Genomic DNA, 18,338 nt, shown 5'->3' with positions numbered 1-18,338 from the left:
GCCTGTTTTTGTCAGGTTTGTCAAAGATCAGATGGTTGTAGTTGTGTGGCATTTCTTCCAAGGTCTCTGTGCTGTTCCATTGGTCTATATCTCCATTTTGCTACCAGTACCATGCTGTTTTGATTACTGTAGCCTTGTAGGTTACATTTTAAAGCAGTTGTTGAATACATGAACTGGTTATTTTATAAGCAATTCTTAACCTGTTTTCCAGGAACACATGATTCGAGAGGATGCCAAGGGTCTGACACCAAGACAATGCGCTATAATGGAGGTAGTCCTGGCTACCATCAAGGTAAGGTTTTAGTGCTCCTGTGTATACATCCAAGGAGGCCCTCATTTACCTCCAAAAATGAGTAGACCCGATCTCAGCCATTTATCAGTAGAGCTATGGCATCCAAATAGATAGTAGATAGTTGAACAGATGTAAGTTGGTGCAATATATAATTGCACCAAGCTAATACATTTCTGGAGGATGCCAGATTCAGCCCTGTCTATCTCATTATATCCACAATACACTGTTCTTATACTTGCTTCCTTTGTCCTCTCTTTAAAGCATAAGTGAAACCTATGTCATAACATACGTTCTCAAAGAAAGACATGTACCCGAAAACCCAGTTAAACAGATGCTTCCAGAATATTTTGGGTTGACAGAATTTGTTTTTACTTGTTTTCTATGCATGTTGAAATGATTTTTAAAATACCAACCTTCTCTTCTTGCTTAGTAAGTACAGTAATTTAATTTCATTTTCTGCTGAAAACCCACACATCATGTTGTATGCATCAATTGTTTTCATAGCCAAAGGTTAACTAAAAGTTACTGTATTGTTTGCTAAAAGTGTGCAGATCACAAGATATAACCTAGAAGTTGTTTTCAAATAATTTCATATATATATATATATATATATATATATATATATATACATACACAGCTATATTTATATGTGAAAGTTTATTTAAGAGTTGAATTTGTCTTCTAAATTCAAATTATGCCCAAAGTTTTCACTCTTCACTAGAGGAAGCATCTACTATCCAGGATGTGTGAATAGTATTCCTAGTAACTCTGCAGTAACTATTAGCTACCATGAGCCATTTGTAGAGTACAGAACAGTTCTGCTGTATAGAAGCAGCGGTGCTCATTTCAACAGACTTCTATCTGAATAACGGTCACATAGTTTCACAAAACTGTCACCTCGTGGTTTTTGTTTTGCTGTTTCAGCAATTAATATGAGGCAGTTTTTACTGCTGCAGTGTCAAAATCTGCCAAATTAAAGTTGGAAGGTGAGAGTTGTGTGACACCTGAGGGCACCTGGGTCACAGAAATGGAGTTTCTAAAGAGGTAGCAGGAATGTTGTCTGGAAATGGAAACTTTGCACAATATTTTTGAGGAAAAAAAATGTACAACATGAAAAAGAAATACAAAAAAAAAAACACTTTAAAATTTATTTTTTAAATTATTTTCAAAAATTTGAGGAAGAAATAACTAATTTTTGGAGTTACGGTAGCACTAACAGCTACCTATAAGGACATGCTAGTAGTGAAAAATAAGCTCTAGAGTGCACCATGAAGAGGAAGAAAAGAAAAAATTTTAGCATCGGAATTCAGCCCTTCATGCATTTTCTTAGGTTAATGCCTGGATTTAGGAAAGGAAGGAAAATGTATTCTGTGGACATAGGGAATGGCATTCGTGGTGTTCACGGATCTGGCTTCTGTCTCTAGCTTCGGCATTGCTCTGATTTTTATTGATGGGTCAGACGATCACCACCTGCAGGTCCAGTTCTCAGACTCGAAGACAATGATGATAAGAAAATAAGTTTCTTTTATCTTGACAGCTCGACTGTCCTATCTTCCTGTTTATATCACCTATGCATATTTTAATTCAGTCTCAGACACCAGACACTTGCCTTGTTCTTTGTGGAAGAAACTCCTATTTGGTGACCAAGACCCAGTAAATGGATCCATGTCATTTGTCTTGTTCCTTCAGGACTGGCATCTGACTGTGGTTCTCCTGAGCCTCAGAGCCTGTGGCAGTTCTCCAGTTTCCCTGTTCCCTGACTTTTGTGATACCAGCTCTTTCTCTAGGCACCTCCATGCTAGGCCAGTGGTGTCTGCTATGAGACTCTGTTGACCCTGTGCCCTGCCCATCTTTACGCCTCAGGAGTTTCTGAACCTCACAGAGTTTCTAACCCTATCCTGCTATCTCTGTTGTCTATGGAGCAGTTCCAGTGGCTGTTTCTCAGCATCTTCTTGTCACCATCACTAGTATAGTTTTGCCTTGGTTAAAATCCAGCTGCTCTTGAGAACAAAATAAACTACTTAGTTTAGAGAATAGCAATCCAAAAATCATTGCTTGAGAGCTGACTGTAGGTAGCAAATATGATGAGCAGTGAGGAGGTGGCTGGAGATGAGAGCACTTGCCTTTGACTCGGGAACAAAAACTATCCACAATCAGTAAAATAATTGTGGGCAAAGGGTGAGGGAGGGCACAGAGGGTGATGAGTTTTCTCTGTATGTCCGGGGAAAAGCTCCCCGGAGAAGGACATTTGGAGTTGTAGAGGATAAAGAAGGAATAAAACAATGGGAGAAAAGCACTGTAGACCTGTAGAAAATACAGCACGAGTGATACAAGAGAAGGCGTTGGTCAGCTTGAAAACTTTAAATGGTCTGATATAGAAGAACAGATCCTGACTGGCTGAGTATCACAGGGAATGAAAGAGGAACATTGGATTAAAGCCAGAATGCCAAGGCTTAAATACCAAAGTAAAGAATCTCAACTTTAGTTTGTCAGTAAAAGGAAAACACTGATATATTTTATGGGCAGGAAGAGCATATTCTGATCTGATGTGTAAAAGAGGACTCCAGTTGTGGTAGAAAACAATTTTTTAAAATATCTGTCAAACTCCTAAAAACAGAAATCTTTAGTGGCTAAACACTAAAAGCATAAAGTTAAGGTGGGTTGTGATTATATCTAAGTTTGCAAAATGGACTGTCTGCATGGATTTGCCAAAACTGTAACGCAGGTGTCGGAAAGAGAAAACTAATGTTGGAAAATTGCTACCAAAATAGTATATTTAACAAAAAAGGGAATTATTTTGATAATCTTGCAAAGAAACAATAACATGTTCCCACCCATGAGTCAGTAAAAATAGACTGTGAGAGATCTGCAATCCTAGAGTTTGGAGAGTTAGAAGATTTCAGAAAGATTTATTGGGATTATAAAAAGAATAACTTGCTAAGTATGTAGGTGATATTTTTCCTAATTTTTTTTCATTTAGGGGTACTTTTTTTTTCCTCATAAATCACAACCAGGTCTCAAGCGCTTTATTTTCTGCAAAGTCATGAACAATAACAATAATAAAACAAAAAATACAGTTATTTTTCAAGATAAAGAAAATGATACTGTGTATATAGCTCCTTCCTACCCCCAAGGTGATGATAGTGCTCCTTACCACACATCCTAACATTCGTGAAACCAACATATTAATGTATTTAGGGTAGAAGCCTTTACAAATGTCAGAAGAGGGCTATGAATTATAAAAGTAAATAAAATATTTAAAACTACATGGGAAATTATACCACTAACAAGTATAATATCAGGATAGGAGATGATTGAGAGAGAGAGAGAGAGAGAGAGAGAGAAAGAGAGAGAGAGACCAGTGTGCAAATTATTCTCCTCTCTGGTGGAAATAATCCTACTTAAAAGACTATTGAAAGAAAATTACATGAGTCATCACATACAAAGCAATTAAAGTAGGCATATAGAAAACACTTCACAAATACTAGGTTGCCTCTTATTTTGCCTGATGATTGGTTCATTTTGAAGGCTCCTGTCTTCACTCTTAAACCCAAGACTCCACATAGTCTACTGCAACCAATATGTTTCTTTTTTCTTCCTTTCCCAATAAACCCTTTAATTCCCTCTCAAAGGAACTATTAAATCTGACTCTTTGTCCTAAGCAATAGTTCGAGTCCTTAGGGCTTTTTCCTCTGGCCTTTGGTTTCCTGTGCCCAGTACCTTTTCCCTATAAGAGAACAACTCTGCTCAGAGTCTTTAGCACCTGAGATTCCCCTTTGAGAGGAAGTGTTGTTTCTTTTCTCAGGAGTTTCTAGTCCAGATTAAAGCTGAGAGAGGCACATTGAAAACGAAATAATGATACATGTTAACTTACAACAGTGTAAGAGATGAGACAGGTGATCCAAATACTAATTGAGGGAAACAGATAAAAGGATCTTAACGTTTTAGAGGATGTGATCAACCAGTATGGACTCAAGAGTTCAGACAAAGCCACAATGCTCTTGAAGGACAGATGGGAGTTCACAGGCTAGATAGAAAGTTTTCTTTGGAGGAAGATTCCTGACATGTACATAAACAGGGAAAGGGAATTTCTCCATGGAAGGGCATAAGACAAGTAGGCTGGGAGGCAGTGAGCAGACTACTCTGTGGACTGGCCTGGATTTAACTAGGTGTTTGCATAATGAAACCGTGTAAAGTGAGGTTGATAGGAAATGTTCAAATTGAAAATAGAGGTGTTTTCTGTGCCCTCAGTATATTCCCTAAAAGAGGATTCACTGATGATTTTGAAAATGTTATGCTAAAGTCATTTCCCCAGTAGGAATCTTATGGAAATGCACAAATTAGATGGCATAGTTCCGGATTATAGTCAGAGATTTCAGTTCATAAGATGATGAGAGCCATCACTAAGTTGGTGGCTTTAGGAGGAGAAAGGGAAAGATGGAAATGAGTGACATAAGCAAGGGAGAGTCGTTGGAACTTGGCAACTGAATATGAGACAAAAGGGAAAAGGAGCCCAAAATGCCTCAGAGATTTCAGCCCCAGTGACTAAGAAAGCATGGGTCCACCAAGAAAAATGGGAGATAGGTGGGAAGGCTATTTTTCTACTACCTTGTTAGAGTTAGATTAGATGGCAGGAACGTGGAAGTAAATATTCAGAAACCTGCTTCATATAGGGGCTGGTGCTTAAAACACAATGCTGGGTTCTATGTTGAGGACTTATTCTGCCAGTTGAATATATTTCTTACAATTGGAAAGAACTCCAGCATTCACCAAGCTCTTCCAGATGATAGAGTAATTACAGTTTTACAACACCAAAGGTAGAAAGGATATTTCTGCCACCATTCTATAAAAGAATTGATTGATAGCCTAAGAAGTTAAATAATATATGCAAAAGAACCACTGTATAGAGGACAGATGAAGAATTATATTTTCAAGCCCATTGTAAAGATCACAGAATCCAAGAGGTTAAGAGAATTCTAGAATTGCAGAATTGGAAACATAACTGAACATCTCCCACTCTTGCTCATACAGAGAGATGCCAGGACTTCTACGATGTTGTAAAGTGAGGTTGATGGGAAATGTTTATGTCGAAAATACAGAGGCAGAAAATCCTTTCATGCCTCCAGTATATTCCCTAAAAGAGGGTTCACTCATGATTTTGAAAATGTTATGCTAAAGTCATTTCAGCAATAGGAATCTTATGGAAATGCACAAATTAGATGGCATAGTTCAAGATTATAGTCAGAGATTTCAGTTCATAAGATGATGAGAGCCATCACCAAGGTGGTGGCTTTAGGAGGAGAAAGGGAAAGATGGATATGAGTGTCCAGTGGTTACACACGGTCAACTGGCCACCACTTAATAGTGGCCACTAAACTACAAGTGGAGGTTTTTATTTTTAAGATTCACTGTTATTAGAAAATTTTGATGAATGTATGCAACAGAAATCTGCTCCCCTGCTATGTTTTGGTGCCCCTTCTGTTCTTTTAAACTACTATTAAATTATTCTATTTCCTTTTCTGTGTGATAGACTTTACATATTGAAGAAAACTATCATGCTATCCTTTGTCATCTGAAACTCTTTATTGAATAATAGACCTTCTAGACCTTATGAAATTCTGGTTACCTATCTTTAAATGACCTCCACTTTCAATATTTCTTATAAATAATAAAGCCCAAGAATGAATTTAATATCCCAGACATGTTCTAACCAATGAAGAATGTTCTTGCCTTACCAAACCTTTATTCTTGCTCTGTCTACCTATTTTGATGCATGATCAGATTTAACTTGTTTTAATAGCTGCCTTCTCACTTAGGAAACCGTGTTGAACTTGACAGCAAATAAATCTTTACAAATTGTTAAAACTGTCTGTTGTTAAGCCACATCACTCCCATTCTGTACTTGGTGGTAAACATGAATTTGAATATTTACTATGAATTCTGACTTTTTCCATTCCTCTTTGCCATCTCCTTCTGGAAATGTTGACCCAGCATATCAGACTACCAGGACCTTTCTAAAGCCAAATGTCCTTATCCAGTGTAGCACATTTAAGCTTCAGCTCAACTGCACATTTGTCAAACATGTTTTCTGCCTTTGGTTTTTCAAGTCCACAGTGAAAATATCAGCCACAATAGAGAAGAGTGAATGCCATCCAGCTAACATCTTTATCCTTCTTTGCACGAAACAACCAGCTCCTCCACAGTCCATCAACTGAGAGATTACAAATTGTTTTCTTCAATAAGGAGGAAATGACCTGTCCTAACTGATTTTTGCCCATTTTTTTTTTTCCTGCTACTTTAGGTCAGTCTAAGTAAAACATCTAAACAGATGAAACTGAAGTTTCTTAGATTATGCTGCAGACCACAGAGGAATTATAAGAAATCGATTCTTTGTCTTTGTTTATTGTCAATGGAAAATAATGTACTTTTCACAGGCATAATGAAAACATCCAGAAGGCTTTAAAACCCCACATTTGCAAATTCCTTTCTAGCATGTTATCCCCCCCAAAAAAATGCCCATTATAATGAATGAAGATCAGCTACCCTGCACTGAGCTGTGGATAGTGGGTTTTGTCTAATAATTAAGATATTTATTTCTGTACTTCAGCCTCACATTTGTAGCCTTCAAACCCAAGCCTCAGCACAATGTAGATTCTGCTCTTTAGTTCCTTCAGGGTCATGCGCATAGAGTCAAACTGAATGCAAAATCTTCTGAATGCCAAGGTCCATGTAATAACTGCAACCCCCTTTCTCCTGATCATCTGTGCCAGTGAGATAACCAGACTGGTGCTTTTAGATGCTGTCATTCCAGATTCTGAACACTGTGTGAAAGACGTTCAAGAAGTAGCATTCTCATCGAGTTTGCATTTGCATAACCATAGAAATCACCTTCTTTGCTGTTGGAGTGAGGAGCCTATGGCATATATTATTCGTCTGTGTCCCTTCAACGGGAGGTTTTCATTCTTACCACCTGACAATTTGCTTTCTCCTCTGACGTAGCTACCCTCTGTCCTGGGTTTCTTTCTCTACACATTTCATAATATAAAATACACTCAAAAGACAAAGGTTAGTTTCTGCCCTTACAAAACTTCTATTCAGTAAATATCCTGCTAGAGACTTTAATGGAATAATATGTAAAACTCTATGGCTAAAAAGGAGGAAGTCAGTTGAGTATCGTAACCTAAAACCATAGGAACCCTTGGGCTTTCCTCAGGTATAAGCACATACCTCATTCATAATTTCATTTCCTGATGAGTCCACAAAGTCCCAGAGTCCTACAAAATAATGCCTTAGTATTAAAAACATGCCTTTCTAGTAAGTTATTTTAAAAGATTCCAGTACCAGTACATAGTTTTTGCCTTCATAGTTTAATTATTTTTCCCTTCTCCTATGAAGCTTTCTAGGCCCTCAACAATATCTCAGTTATATGAAATCCTGTGACATTCTTCTGTTCTTGGGTTTCCCAAATCATATTCCATGGAACACTTGTATCCCCAAAAGTATTAATATATGCCCAGTGAGATAGGTGTCTTATGGCCTAATACTTTTAGCAGCAAGGTGTATTAATAAAAGATTACACAGATTTCTTTACCACAGTGTGTCTCAGAGCCTTTACCATGTTAATATGCATTGGGAATCCGTAGGCTGCTATGTTCTCTCTTAACCTCTTTTTTTATTATTATGATTTTACATTATTCTTTAAGTTCTGGGGTACATGTGCAGAATGTGCACATTTCTTACATAGGTATACACGTGCCATGGTGGTTTGCTGCACCCATCAACCTGCCGTCTACATTAGATATTTCTCCTAATGCTATCCCTCCCTTATCCCCCACCTCCCAACCAGCCCCAGTGTGTGATGTTTCCCTCCCTGTGTCCACGTGTTCTTATTGTTCAGCTCCCACTTATGAGTGAGAACATGCAGTGTTTGGTTTTCTGGTCTTGTGTCTGTTTGCTGAGAATGATTGTTTCCAGCTTTATCCATGTCCCTGCAAAGGACATGAACCCATCCTTTTTTACAGCTACATAGTATTCCCTAGTGTATATGCGCCACATTTTCTTTATCCAGTCTATCATTGATGGGCATTTGAGTTGATTCCAAGTCTCTTAACTTCTGTCGGCCCTCTAGTACCTAGAAGCAGCACAAGTTATTGATGGGTATAGAATAACAGTAGAAAACAGTGTTTTTAAAACTATGTCTAAATTATACTTAGAAAACAAAAATACTTCAGTTCTCCTTAAATAGTGCCAAGACTACCAGGGTTTCTCTTGGTCACTTTGTGGGATTGTTCTCTTTCTCTGGTTCATGAGGGTGAATTATCTACTGGCTGCTGAAGTTAAAAAGAGCAGTACTTAAAAACTGATAACCACCAAAGATGTCACTTCTTTGGAAGCGTTTTACTGATGCCTTAGACAACAGAAGTGCATGCCTCCTTTATTATCTGTATTTTCAAATCATTATTCTAACACCTGCTATTGTTGGAGTCATTTATTTAAATGTTGGTTACATTTCCTACTAGATCATAATCCCTTTGGGAGCAACTACTGTGTCTGTTTTGCTTTATAGTGTTGGCATCCAGCACAAGGTCTGGCTCATGATACACATTTAATAAATATTTTTAAAGAAGAGAGGGAGAAAACAGGCGGCACAGCAGACACTACCACTGATGCTGTCAGTGTTAAGGTGACTGACGAACCTGCAGTCCAATCTTACAAATTAGACAGTCCTGTGGTCATCCGTATGAATGCTGTCACTCATGCTATTTTTTATACACTGTTAAAGAACACTTTTTAAAAGAAGGTATAATTGTGACATTCATGCAGTTACAAAATGTGTTAAATGTTATTTAAATCATCAATTAGTGAGGGAACCAAGTAAGATATTACTACTGTGTCAAAGGAGAATTCCAGAAACCAATCATATACAAGCAATAAGAAAAGCTGGAACAAAAGCAAGATTTATCCACAGAGCGATATTCAATTTTATTCCACCCAAAAGAATTAATTTGTATTACTGTGGACAAAAATTATCTATATTATCATTATTACTTTTTTAAAACTTACAGAGTTTTAAAGTAGCCTCAGGGCAATTAAAGGTGAAAATAACCCAAATGTGTATCATAGACAGAATACCCACTAATTTTTTTCTGCTCATTTTCCCCCCAGAAATGGCAAATTTTCATTTTATCATTTTGGTTCTCCTTCCATCTCTTCTTCCTCCTCTCTCTGCTCCTCCTTGTTCTCCATTATTATAATCTAGCACTTACCCTCAGGTTTGATAAGACTGGGGCCTGCCTGAGAAATATTAAGAGAGAGAGTGCTTTCTTTTCTAGAGTGCCCCTCCTACTCTGGGCTCAGTTTCTAGCACTGCTCTTTATTCTCAGGGAGGGTTATTTCTTCTGATGGCTCCTTGATTCATTATGGAAACAGTATTCCAGAGAACACCCCATCACCCTTCTAGGTGATACAGAGTCGAGACCAATCTAAATACATTTACATCTATCCCCCTCAATACATCCATGTAATCTTTTTTCCATCCTTAAATACTATGTTTCTCAAAGAAAGGAATTGTCATACTTTTTCCATCCATTAAGGCACCTGGAACAGTTCTGGACTAATAATTCTCTAAATACTTTCTACATGTGAAAATGTTTTAACGTTCTTTATAAGATCCAGGTGTAGAACAATTTAAGCTATTACTTTTTTTCTTCTTCTAAAGAGAAGACATCCCTCCTCGCCCCCGCCGTGCCTCATTACATAACCATATGTAGTTTTTCCCAAAGCCTGTGTTGTCACACAGCACCCAGCTAGATTCAGTAAAGGAATTTCAAAGGACCATAGGTTTTTTTCTCCCTGGGGAAGGTGTCTATAGTTGTACCAGTCTTTCTTAAATTTACATTCCAATTGCCTAATTTCTCTGGCCTACACCCTGAATCTCCTCTACATTATACTCTCTGAAAGTACAACCAGATGCTTGCTAATATCCATAAAATGTTTCTGCATCTCCCCTTGAATAGGGGAGAAAACTGAGATAATTTTGATATTTCAGTTCTTAAGAAGTGGGAAAGAAGAATGACATGTACCCATTTAGGAGAGTGTCTCTGAATAATTTCTTGAGCTTCTTCAACATATTTTATTCTGTGCTAATTATAGGTCACACCGAACCACAGTTACCAGTGAATGTTTTGTTTCCTCTAGCATTGTTGGTATAAGAAGAGAGAAAGAGAACCATTTATCTAACCTTAATAGAATATTAGAAATATATTATTTATAAACAGATAGAAAAAATCCTTCATTCTATCATATATCACTAGACAGTCTGCATTTCAAAGAGATGTCTGTGTATAACACTTGTAGCATGAAAACTGCTAACATTCCTCAATGACTGTATTTATTGTCAATGAGCATCTATCTTCTCTATTATCTTATTTGTAAATATTGGAATATTTTGAGTTTGGTTGAATAACAATAGCAAAACAAGGTTGTATTATATTTATCAGACACAATGTTCAAGGGTGTTGGATTTCCAAGGACCACTCTGCTTCATCAGGTTAGATAATGGGATAAATGGGGTGGCAGACACCTGACCTACAATCTCAAACTGGCATCTGGAAAATATGTGGCCAGAAGCTACCTTCCCTAGGAAATTTTGACAACCCTAGGTATTTTTCTCATGTTTAAGAAACAGAAGTCAATAACCAAGTTGATAATTGTTACCCAAACCTGTTATTCTAATAAGGATTCTGACTGCTACATCAGCATGATCTCTTTTGTTTAAAGTTTTGCATAAGAGAAGAAGGCGTAGGCCTTCTGGGTTATGAGGTCTGTGATGCTGAGTGTCATTTTAGAGAAATCTATGGGACCTGAATTAGATGATAATAACTTAGCAATGGGAAAATGGTGGCACCGTTTTTTGTACGTATCTTACATTGATCAAATTGTATTCAATTTGAGCTTCTCTATGAGAGTAATAAATTCCTTCTTCCAATACTCCTCTCTAAATGCCTCTGATGTTTTTTCTTTTGTAGCAATATTTTCATGCAGGAGGAAATGGCCTGAAAAAGAATTTCTTGGAGAAAAGCCCAGACCTTCAGTCTCTGAAATATGCTCTCAGTCTTTATACCCAAACTACTGATGCCTTGATAAAGAAATTCATAGATACTCAAACCTCACAGAGTAAGTAACACATACGACCTGAGAATAAGGTAAACTGAATACTAAACTAAAATTTAACATCAGAATTATTATCAATAGTCCTAATGATTTTTGCTGTAGTGAACTGAAGTATCATTAAAAATGCAGAGTTATGGTTAATAATTGACAATATCAGTTTTTTTAGTGTTCATGAATTATAATTTTGTAAATAATTTTAATAACACTATGATATATTTCATACGAAAGCTGTATAGAATGGCTGACTTTTTGGCGATTTTAACTTCCATAAAACTAAGTAAAATCTACTTTTTAATATTTATGACCAATATATTCAGCATAAAAGACTCAGTGGATTTCTGGTCTTGGTATCTTCCCAAAATCTGATAATAATTCCCTAAATCCTGGCTTCAAATGTAAAATCCTGTGCTATAGGGTTTCCATGAGGGAAATCTCATTTTATGCTAATTTCATATTAAAAAAAAAAACTACAAGATTTTCTTTGAAATAGCCAAGAGGCAGGTTTGGTATTTTGTTTGAATCTCGGATATGTTTCATATGTCAAAGTTTCCACCTGATAAGCTTCTAGGATATTACTGTTCAAAAAATTTTCTTTCGAGTTGCTTTGTGATTTATTATATTTTGGTGATTATATGCATTTGAGATCAGGCATTTCTAAGAGATGACTAAATGTGTCAGTGTGAGTCAAAGCCAAATGCAGGCTCAAACTTCAGAACTGAATAAATTATATTAGAGAAATCATAAAAATAAGTAAGAGGACACTGTATTCATTCATGAAAGATCCTTGGAAAAGAGAACAGGTAATTTTTTAACTGTGATGAAAATACTCTGGACCCATCTTTGTTTCCTCTTGGATATATTAAGTTGTATACCTATATCAAAGATAAAGCTAAAGGTGCTAGGTAGGTAGTCTGCCTTTAACATTTTGTGCTTTCTGATAGTGTCCAATTAAAAAGCTACAATTATCCCTTTTCATATATCCCAGGTTACAATGTAGGATATTTCCAGAAAGGGAAAAGTAGTTGAGCCTATGAGACATTGTCAAGAGATGCAGGAATATTCAAAACTTGATTCCCTGAATCCATGCTCATGTTGTTTCAAGGTTTTCTAAACTTTAAAAATATGAATACAGTTCTAAAATATCTAATCAATAGTATTATAGCTTTATTCTAAGAAAAATACCATGTATATAAAACTTTTGCTTCACCTTTTAAGGTTTACATTTATGTGTACACCACCCCCCCACACACACACACACATACACACATACAGACAGTCATCCCTCAGTATCCACGGGTAATTGGTTCCAGGACCTCCCATGGGATAACAAAATTGATGGATGCTTAACTCCCTGATATAAAATGGTGTAGGATTTGCATATAAGATTGCATATCCTCCCATATATTTAAAATCATCTCTAGATTACGTAGAATACCAAAAATAATGTAAATGTTATGTAAATGATTGTTATGCAGTATTGTTTATGGAGTAATAACAGGAAAAAAGTCCGTACATGTTCAGTAAAGATGCAATTTTTAAAAATAGTTTCATTCGCAGTTGGTTGAATCTATGGATGCAAAACCCATGGATATCAAGGGCCAACTGTGTGAGCGTGTGTTTGTATACATCTGTGTATGTTCGTGTGTGTGTATATATATAATCAACTATGGTATATGGAGTTTGACATAATTATCTTTTTATTACACGTATTATATGAAAACATTAAAAACATATGGGAATAGAAGAGGATTCTTAATTCTAATAACTCACTGACAGTATAATTGGTTTTGGTTTTAGTTTATTTCCTGTTTCCTCATTTTCTGGCTTTTTCTGAGTATTCAATTTTTTTTTTTCAGATAATTGAAATTGGTAGGATATCAATATGAAATGGTTTTTAGTTTTCTCCAATAACTACCTTTAACTATGCCTTGTGGAAACTTATTCCTACCTGCTCCAAACCTCTCCCCATTAGACCCTGCCCAGCTACCCTCTCCAGACACGCTCAGGCCTACAGGATTTGGTGTGTAAAGGGAGCCTGATGTGCCTCTCGCTTCTCCTTACCCATCCGCTTCCAGGTCCCTCTTCGCCTCAGAGTTTTGGGAATGGAAACTAAAGGGGAAGAAGGAGAGATCCTGAATGTTTCCTATATGGTTGGCTACAAATGTTGGTCTCTCATGTGTGTTCCTGGGGACCCAATGTTGGGGACCCTTCTATCTGTACATTTCCTTGAGGAGTGAAGTCTATTTCAGCTCGATTCCTGTCAGTGTCTCCTATGACTGACTACTGTAGCGTATGCCATAGATTCTTGCTGCTTAAAAATCCATTGCTTGTAGCTAGCATTCTGGAATGGGATTCCAGTAAGTCAGCTAAAGCCCAGCTTTCTCTTGTGAGGTGAGCCATAGAAAACTCATACATTCCTTCCAAATCATTGGTGGTAATGGAGACTTCTCTGCGGCTACCCACTTTCTCCACCCTGTCATTTCTCTAAAATTCTCTTCTCCACCTGCACGTAAGTGTTTATACTTCCACATTGGAGGAGGGACAATGCTATTGTTTGATGTCACATAACCATGTTCCATTAAAAAAATAGAGGCAAGCTAAAGTCTTCTCAGTTAGTGAATCTAGGAGTTCTGAGTAATATTCATCCCCTCTTTTTTTTTGTTTATATCAGAATCCCATCTCAATATTGATGACCATAGACTGAATAATCAAGTTAGCCAATACTGCACCCTTTAGAAAATTATGATGGGCAAGAGAGGGAGATTAAAATTAGCTAAAAGTTAGAATTATTTATAAAATTATAAAAATGAATATACAGAAGATACAATACTTTTTTCTGTAACAGATCCTAAAGTTGTCTTTTGTACTTATGACTTGCCAATTCTTCTGTCCCCTTCATGTTCTCTTTGGCTGCAAAGGAAACTCAGCTTCCAAGATCCCTTGAGTGACAGAGATATGTAGAAAAGTTTAATTATTGGGGTCTTATTTATATAGAATGCTATACGATTCTGTGAATATTTGACACTGGGCATGCGGAAATAGAGGGATTTGGATTACACCCTTTGGATTCCATTGGTACTCTTCCTGCAGTTGATTATTTCCAATTAATAGTAGGATACATTATCCCCTTTTTGTACCTGTTATTCTGGTGGCATGGAGTCCAAAATGACCAAATGAAGTCTCAGTTTCCAGTGTGCATTAGTCCATTCTCACGATGCTAATAAAGGCATACCCAAGACTAGGTAATTTATAAAAGAAAGAGGTTTAATGGACTCACAGTTCAGCATGGCTGGGGAGGCCTCACAGTCATGGCAGAAGGCAAAGGAGGAGCAAAGGCATGTCTTACATGGCGGCAGGCAAGAGAGTGTGTGCAGGGAAACTGCCCTTTATAAAACCATCCCATCTTACGAGACTTATTCACTATTACAATAACAACACAGAAAAAACCCACCCCCATGATTCAATTACCTCTCTCCGGGTCCCTCCCATTACATGTGGGGATTATGGGAGCTATAATTCAAGATGAGATTTGGTTGGGTACCTAGCCAAACCATATCACAGTGTATATGTTGCAATTATCCAAATAGTTGCCTAGGACTCAGCACAATACCAAATACCCATGAATACTTACTATATTTACTTTGTGTTATTTTAACTTAGATTTTGCTATATAATTAAGAAAGATCATATTAGTATCAATCAAAAATAAAGTAGTAGTAGCTGACACTGCTTATTGCAAACACCTGCCACTCTGTCTGAGGCACCACAGGCACAGTCTCAGTCCTATGCAGGACCAGCTGGAGTGTCAGAGGGTTAATGCCTCAGGGAACAGCCCTCTACCAATGAAATACAGGAAATTGCTGGGAAAGAAAAGAAGAGAAAATGTCCATCTTCCTCATTTGGGGCAACTCTGATGTGTATTTTATATACACAACACTTGAGAGTTTCACTAGGAGATGGGATTTAGTTTCTCTCAGAGGGCTGTCTTGACACACACTTTTTTGCTTACTTACTTTTTTTCTTTTCTCACCTCATTGCTCCTTTCCAAGTGTTCCTAGGATCCCTCTCAGGCAGACCACTTACCTTTTGATGCTTGTCTCTGGTTTACTTCTGGGAGAAGTCAAAGCTAAGCTCACATGGCTAAAAAGCAGGGTGCCAGATCCTGGCTCAGCACATATCTAGACTGTCTGTGCCCTGACTGCTGTGTACATCTCTCCTTGATGACAAGCAGAAAGACTCACTACCTTGAATGAATGTTTCCCCATTACTTGGGCATTTTTCTCATGTTTTCTTGAGAAATGCAGAAGTAATTAATGAAATTTAACTTTTAAGTGAGTAAGTATTATCTGGGAAAAAAGCTTGTGTATTTGCTCCCAAATAATAAACATAAGCATTTACCTTATGATCAATAAAACCCAAAGTGATTTTTTTTTTTTTTTTGATATGGAATCTTGCTCTGTCGCCCATGCTGGAATTCAGTGGTGTGACTGCAGGTCACTGTAGCCTCTGCCTCCCGGGTTCCAGCGATTCTCCTGCCTCAGCCTCCTGAGTAACTGGGATTACAGCTGCACACCACCATGCCCAGCTTATATATATATATAGTAGAGAGAGGTTTCACCATGTTGGCCAGGCTGGTCTTGAACTGCTGACCTCAGGTGACATGCTCACCTCGGCCTCCCAAAGTGCTGGGATTACAGGTGTGAGCCACCATGTCTGGCCTATCTCTAATTTTTAATACTCTGTGGGAAAATTACTGTTTCGAACTGCATTGAATCATTATTTAAGCGTTATTTAATCCAAATCTCTGTTGTATAAAAAGTCTTGTGATCCTTTAGAAATCTAAATGCACTTTTAAAAGCATTTGTGTTTTACTTTTCTTATTCTCATATAATTTCTCCTTCCTCCATTTTCCACTTTTCATTTCTCATCTCCTTCTTTCTTTTCTGTTTTTCTCCTTTGTTTGTGTTAGAAAAGTAACTGTAGCATTAAATGTAAGGGAAAATACAATAACTTATAATTGGAGTCTATTTTCAAGTGTTAAGACATACTTCCCTTTAAAAATATTTTTAATTAAATTCAACTTTTTAATAAATGGGCTTGTAAGTAAGAAAAAGCCTGTCGTATCTTGCTCATTTATTCTTTTTTTCCTTCCTTACCTCTTTCTTGCTCTTTTCTGTCCTATTTTTGTACTCCTTTCCTCCTCCATTATCCTCTTTTGGAAGAGATTTGGATGCCATCTTTTTGTGGTAGTTAAACTAAAAGAAGAAAAAGCTCTACAAGGAATTGAATCCCATTAGAAATTTACGAGCCACAGAAATCAAATGTGATCTATCATATTTGAAAAACAGTCATCTCTTCTCTCTCTATTCCAAACATTGGTAAATAAACAAATCCAAAATGGATGTAGAAGTATTCTTAGGTTTTTAAGTGGAATTGAGAATTTAATATACAAGAGTAACATGTTTATCATTCTAGAAATGTACTGCCATAGTAAAACACCATCTTACTCTGCATCCATTTAACAAATATTTGCCGTCACCTCTGAGCTAAGTTTCGTACCATGAGAAATATGTTGAAAGGTGAATATGATGTTATGTATGCAAGTTGCTCTAATATGGTGGTTCTCAAGTAGGGGTGGTTTTCTTCCTCACAGGACATATGGCAATATCTGGAGAGTGTTGGTTGTCACATCCTGAAATGGTTGTCATATTACCGGCATCTAGTGTAGATGGCAGGGATGCTGCTAAACATGCTACAGTGCACAGGACAACCTTCCCATAATAAAAATTTGTCTAGCTCTACATAGCACTAGTGCTCAGTCTGGGACATACTACTCTAATACAGGCTAAAAAGTGAGAAGTGGAATTTTGGCTTGAGGAGACAGAAAAGGCAGAGAGGTGTGCGAGTATATTGGGTCATGAGAAGTTAGAAGAAGAAATGTATTCTATATACAGAAACTGTCCAGGAAAGTATATACTTGCACTCTTATTTTAAAATACCAATATGGCAAGCATGTCCACAGTATGATTTTACTGGTAAAAAAAATACATGTTTTTTTTTAAAAAAAAAAAAAAAACAAAATTTACCACATCACCACTTATTTTAATCAATGGATAGTATTAAAAGTACTATCTTAAATTTCCTTGTACCATTAAAATATACAGAAATACTGTTAGGGTTAATGTAACATTAGCAGAAAGTTTAATATGTGTAGGAATTATTATATGTTATTTCTCCAAAAGTTGATTCAGTGGCTTAAAATGTATAGTTAGCTTGAAAAATTACATTTTTATTGCTGTTTTTTCTCAGGAATGCATTACTTATTAGAAGCTGGTAGAAAATTCATTTCTGACATCTTGATTACAATGTTAATAAAAAAAAGTTTTTTTTAAACAACTATTTCATTATACCAAGGGATCTGTGAATATTTCATGCAGGAGCAGACAGTGAAAAATGAGTAAAACTTGAACATATTAACTACAGTTTTTTCAATGAATAACACGATTTGGGGCACAGAATGATTAATTGCTGAGCCATCCTCTGTTGTATTCTGTTTCCTTCTCTGAGTTTTTACTGCAGCTTGAATGACCTGAATTACAAAAGCATTACATGGAAAAGAGATATTTTATGTAGAAGTTACAATTGTCTCATTAAAAATTACTAGTTAATGCATATATATATATATATGAATTAAAATACAAGAGCGGAAATGTTTGTACTCTATGATCTGTCTTCTTTTATTCATTTTTAATGAGTAAAGTCTTTCAGTCCCTGCCTATTTTAAGTTTCTTAAAATTTAGTTTGGATCATTTTTATCATTTTAATAACCTGTTTCCTGCTGAAGTGGAGTATGATGTATTTTAATTTGAGATGG

The 18,338-nt window shown here is 36.6% G+C and overlaps 1 protein-coding gene across 1 annotated transcript in view; it reads left to right on the top strand.

Moving 5' to 3' along the window:
- Nucleotides 1-18,338, top strand: part of UNC13C (unc-13 homolog C) — a 586,273-nt gene that overhangs the window by 518,580 nt on the left and 49,355 nt on the right. The window contains exons 28-29 of the mRNA XM_003935590.4: nt 212-292; nt 11,320-11,467. Coding sequence (XP_003935639.1) covers nt 212-292; nt 11,320-11,467 — 229 coding nt within the window. The remainder of the gene's footprint in view (nt 1-211; nt 293-11,319; nt 11,468-18,338) is intronic.

The sequence above is a fragment of the Saimiri boliviensis genome, chromosome 2, assembly GCF_048565385.1.
Source record: "Saimiri boliviensis isolate mSaiBol1 chromosome 2, mSaiBol1.pri, whole genome shotgun sequence".
Lineage (NCBI taxonomy): Eukaryota > Metazoa > Chordata > Mammalia > Primates > Cebidae > Saimiri > Saimiri boliviensis.
This window is presented reverse-complemented; position numbering and strand designations above follow the sequence as displayed.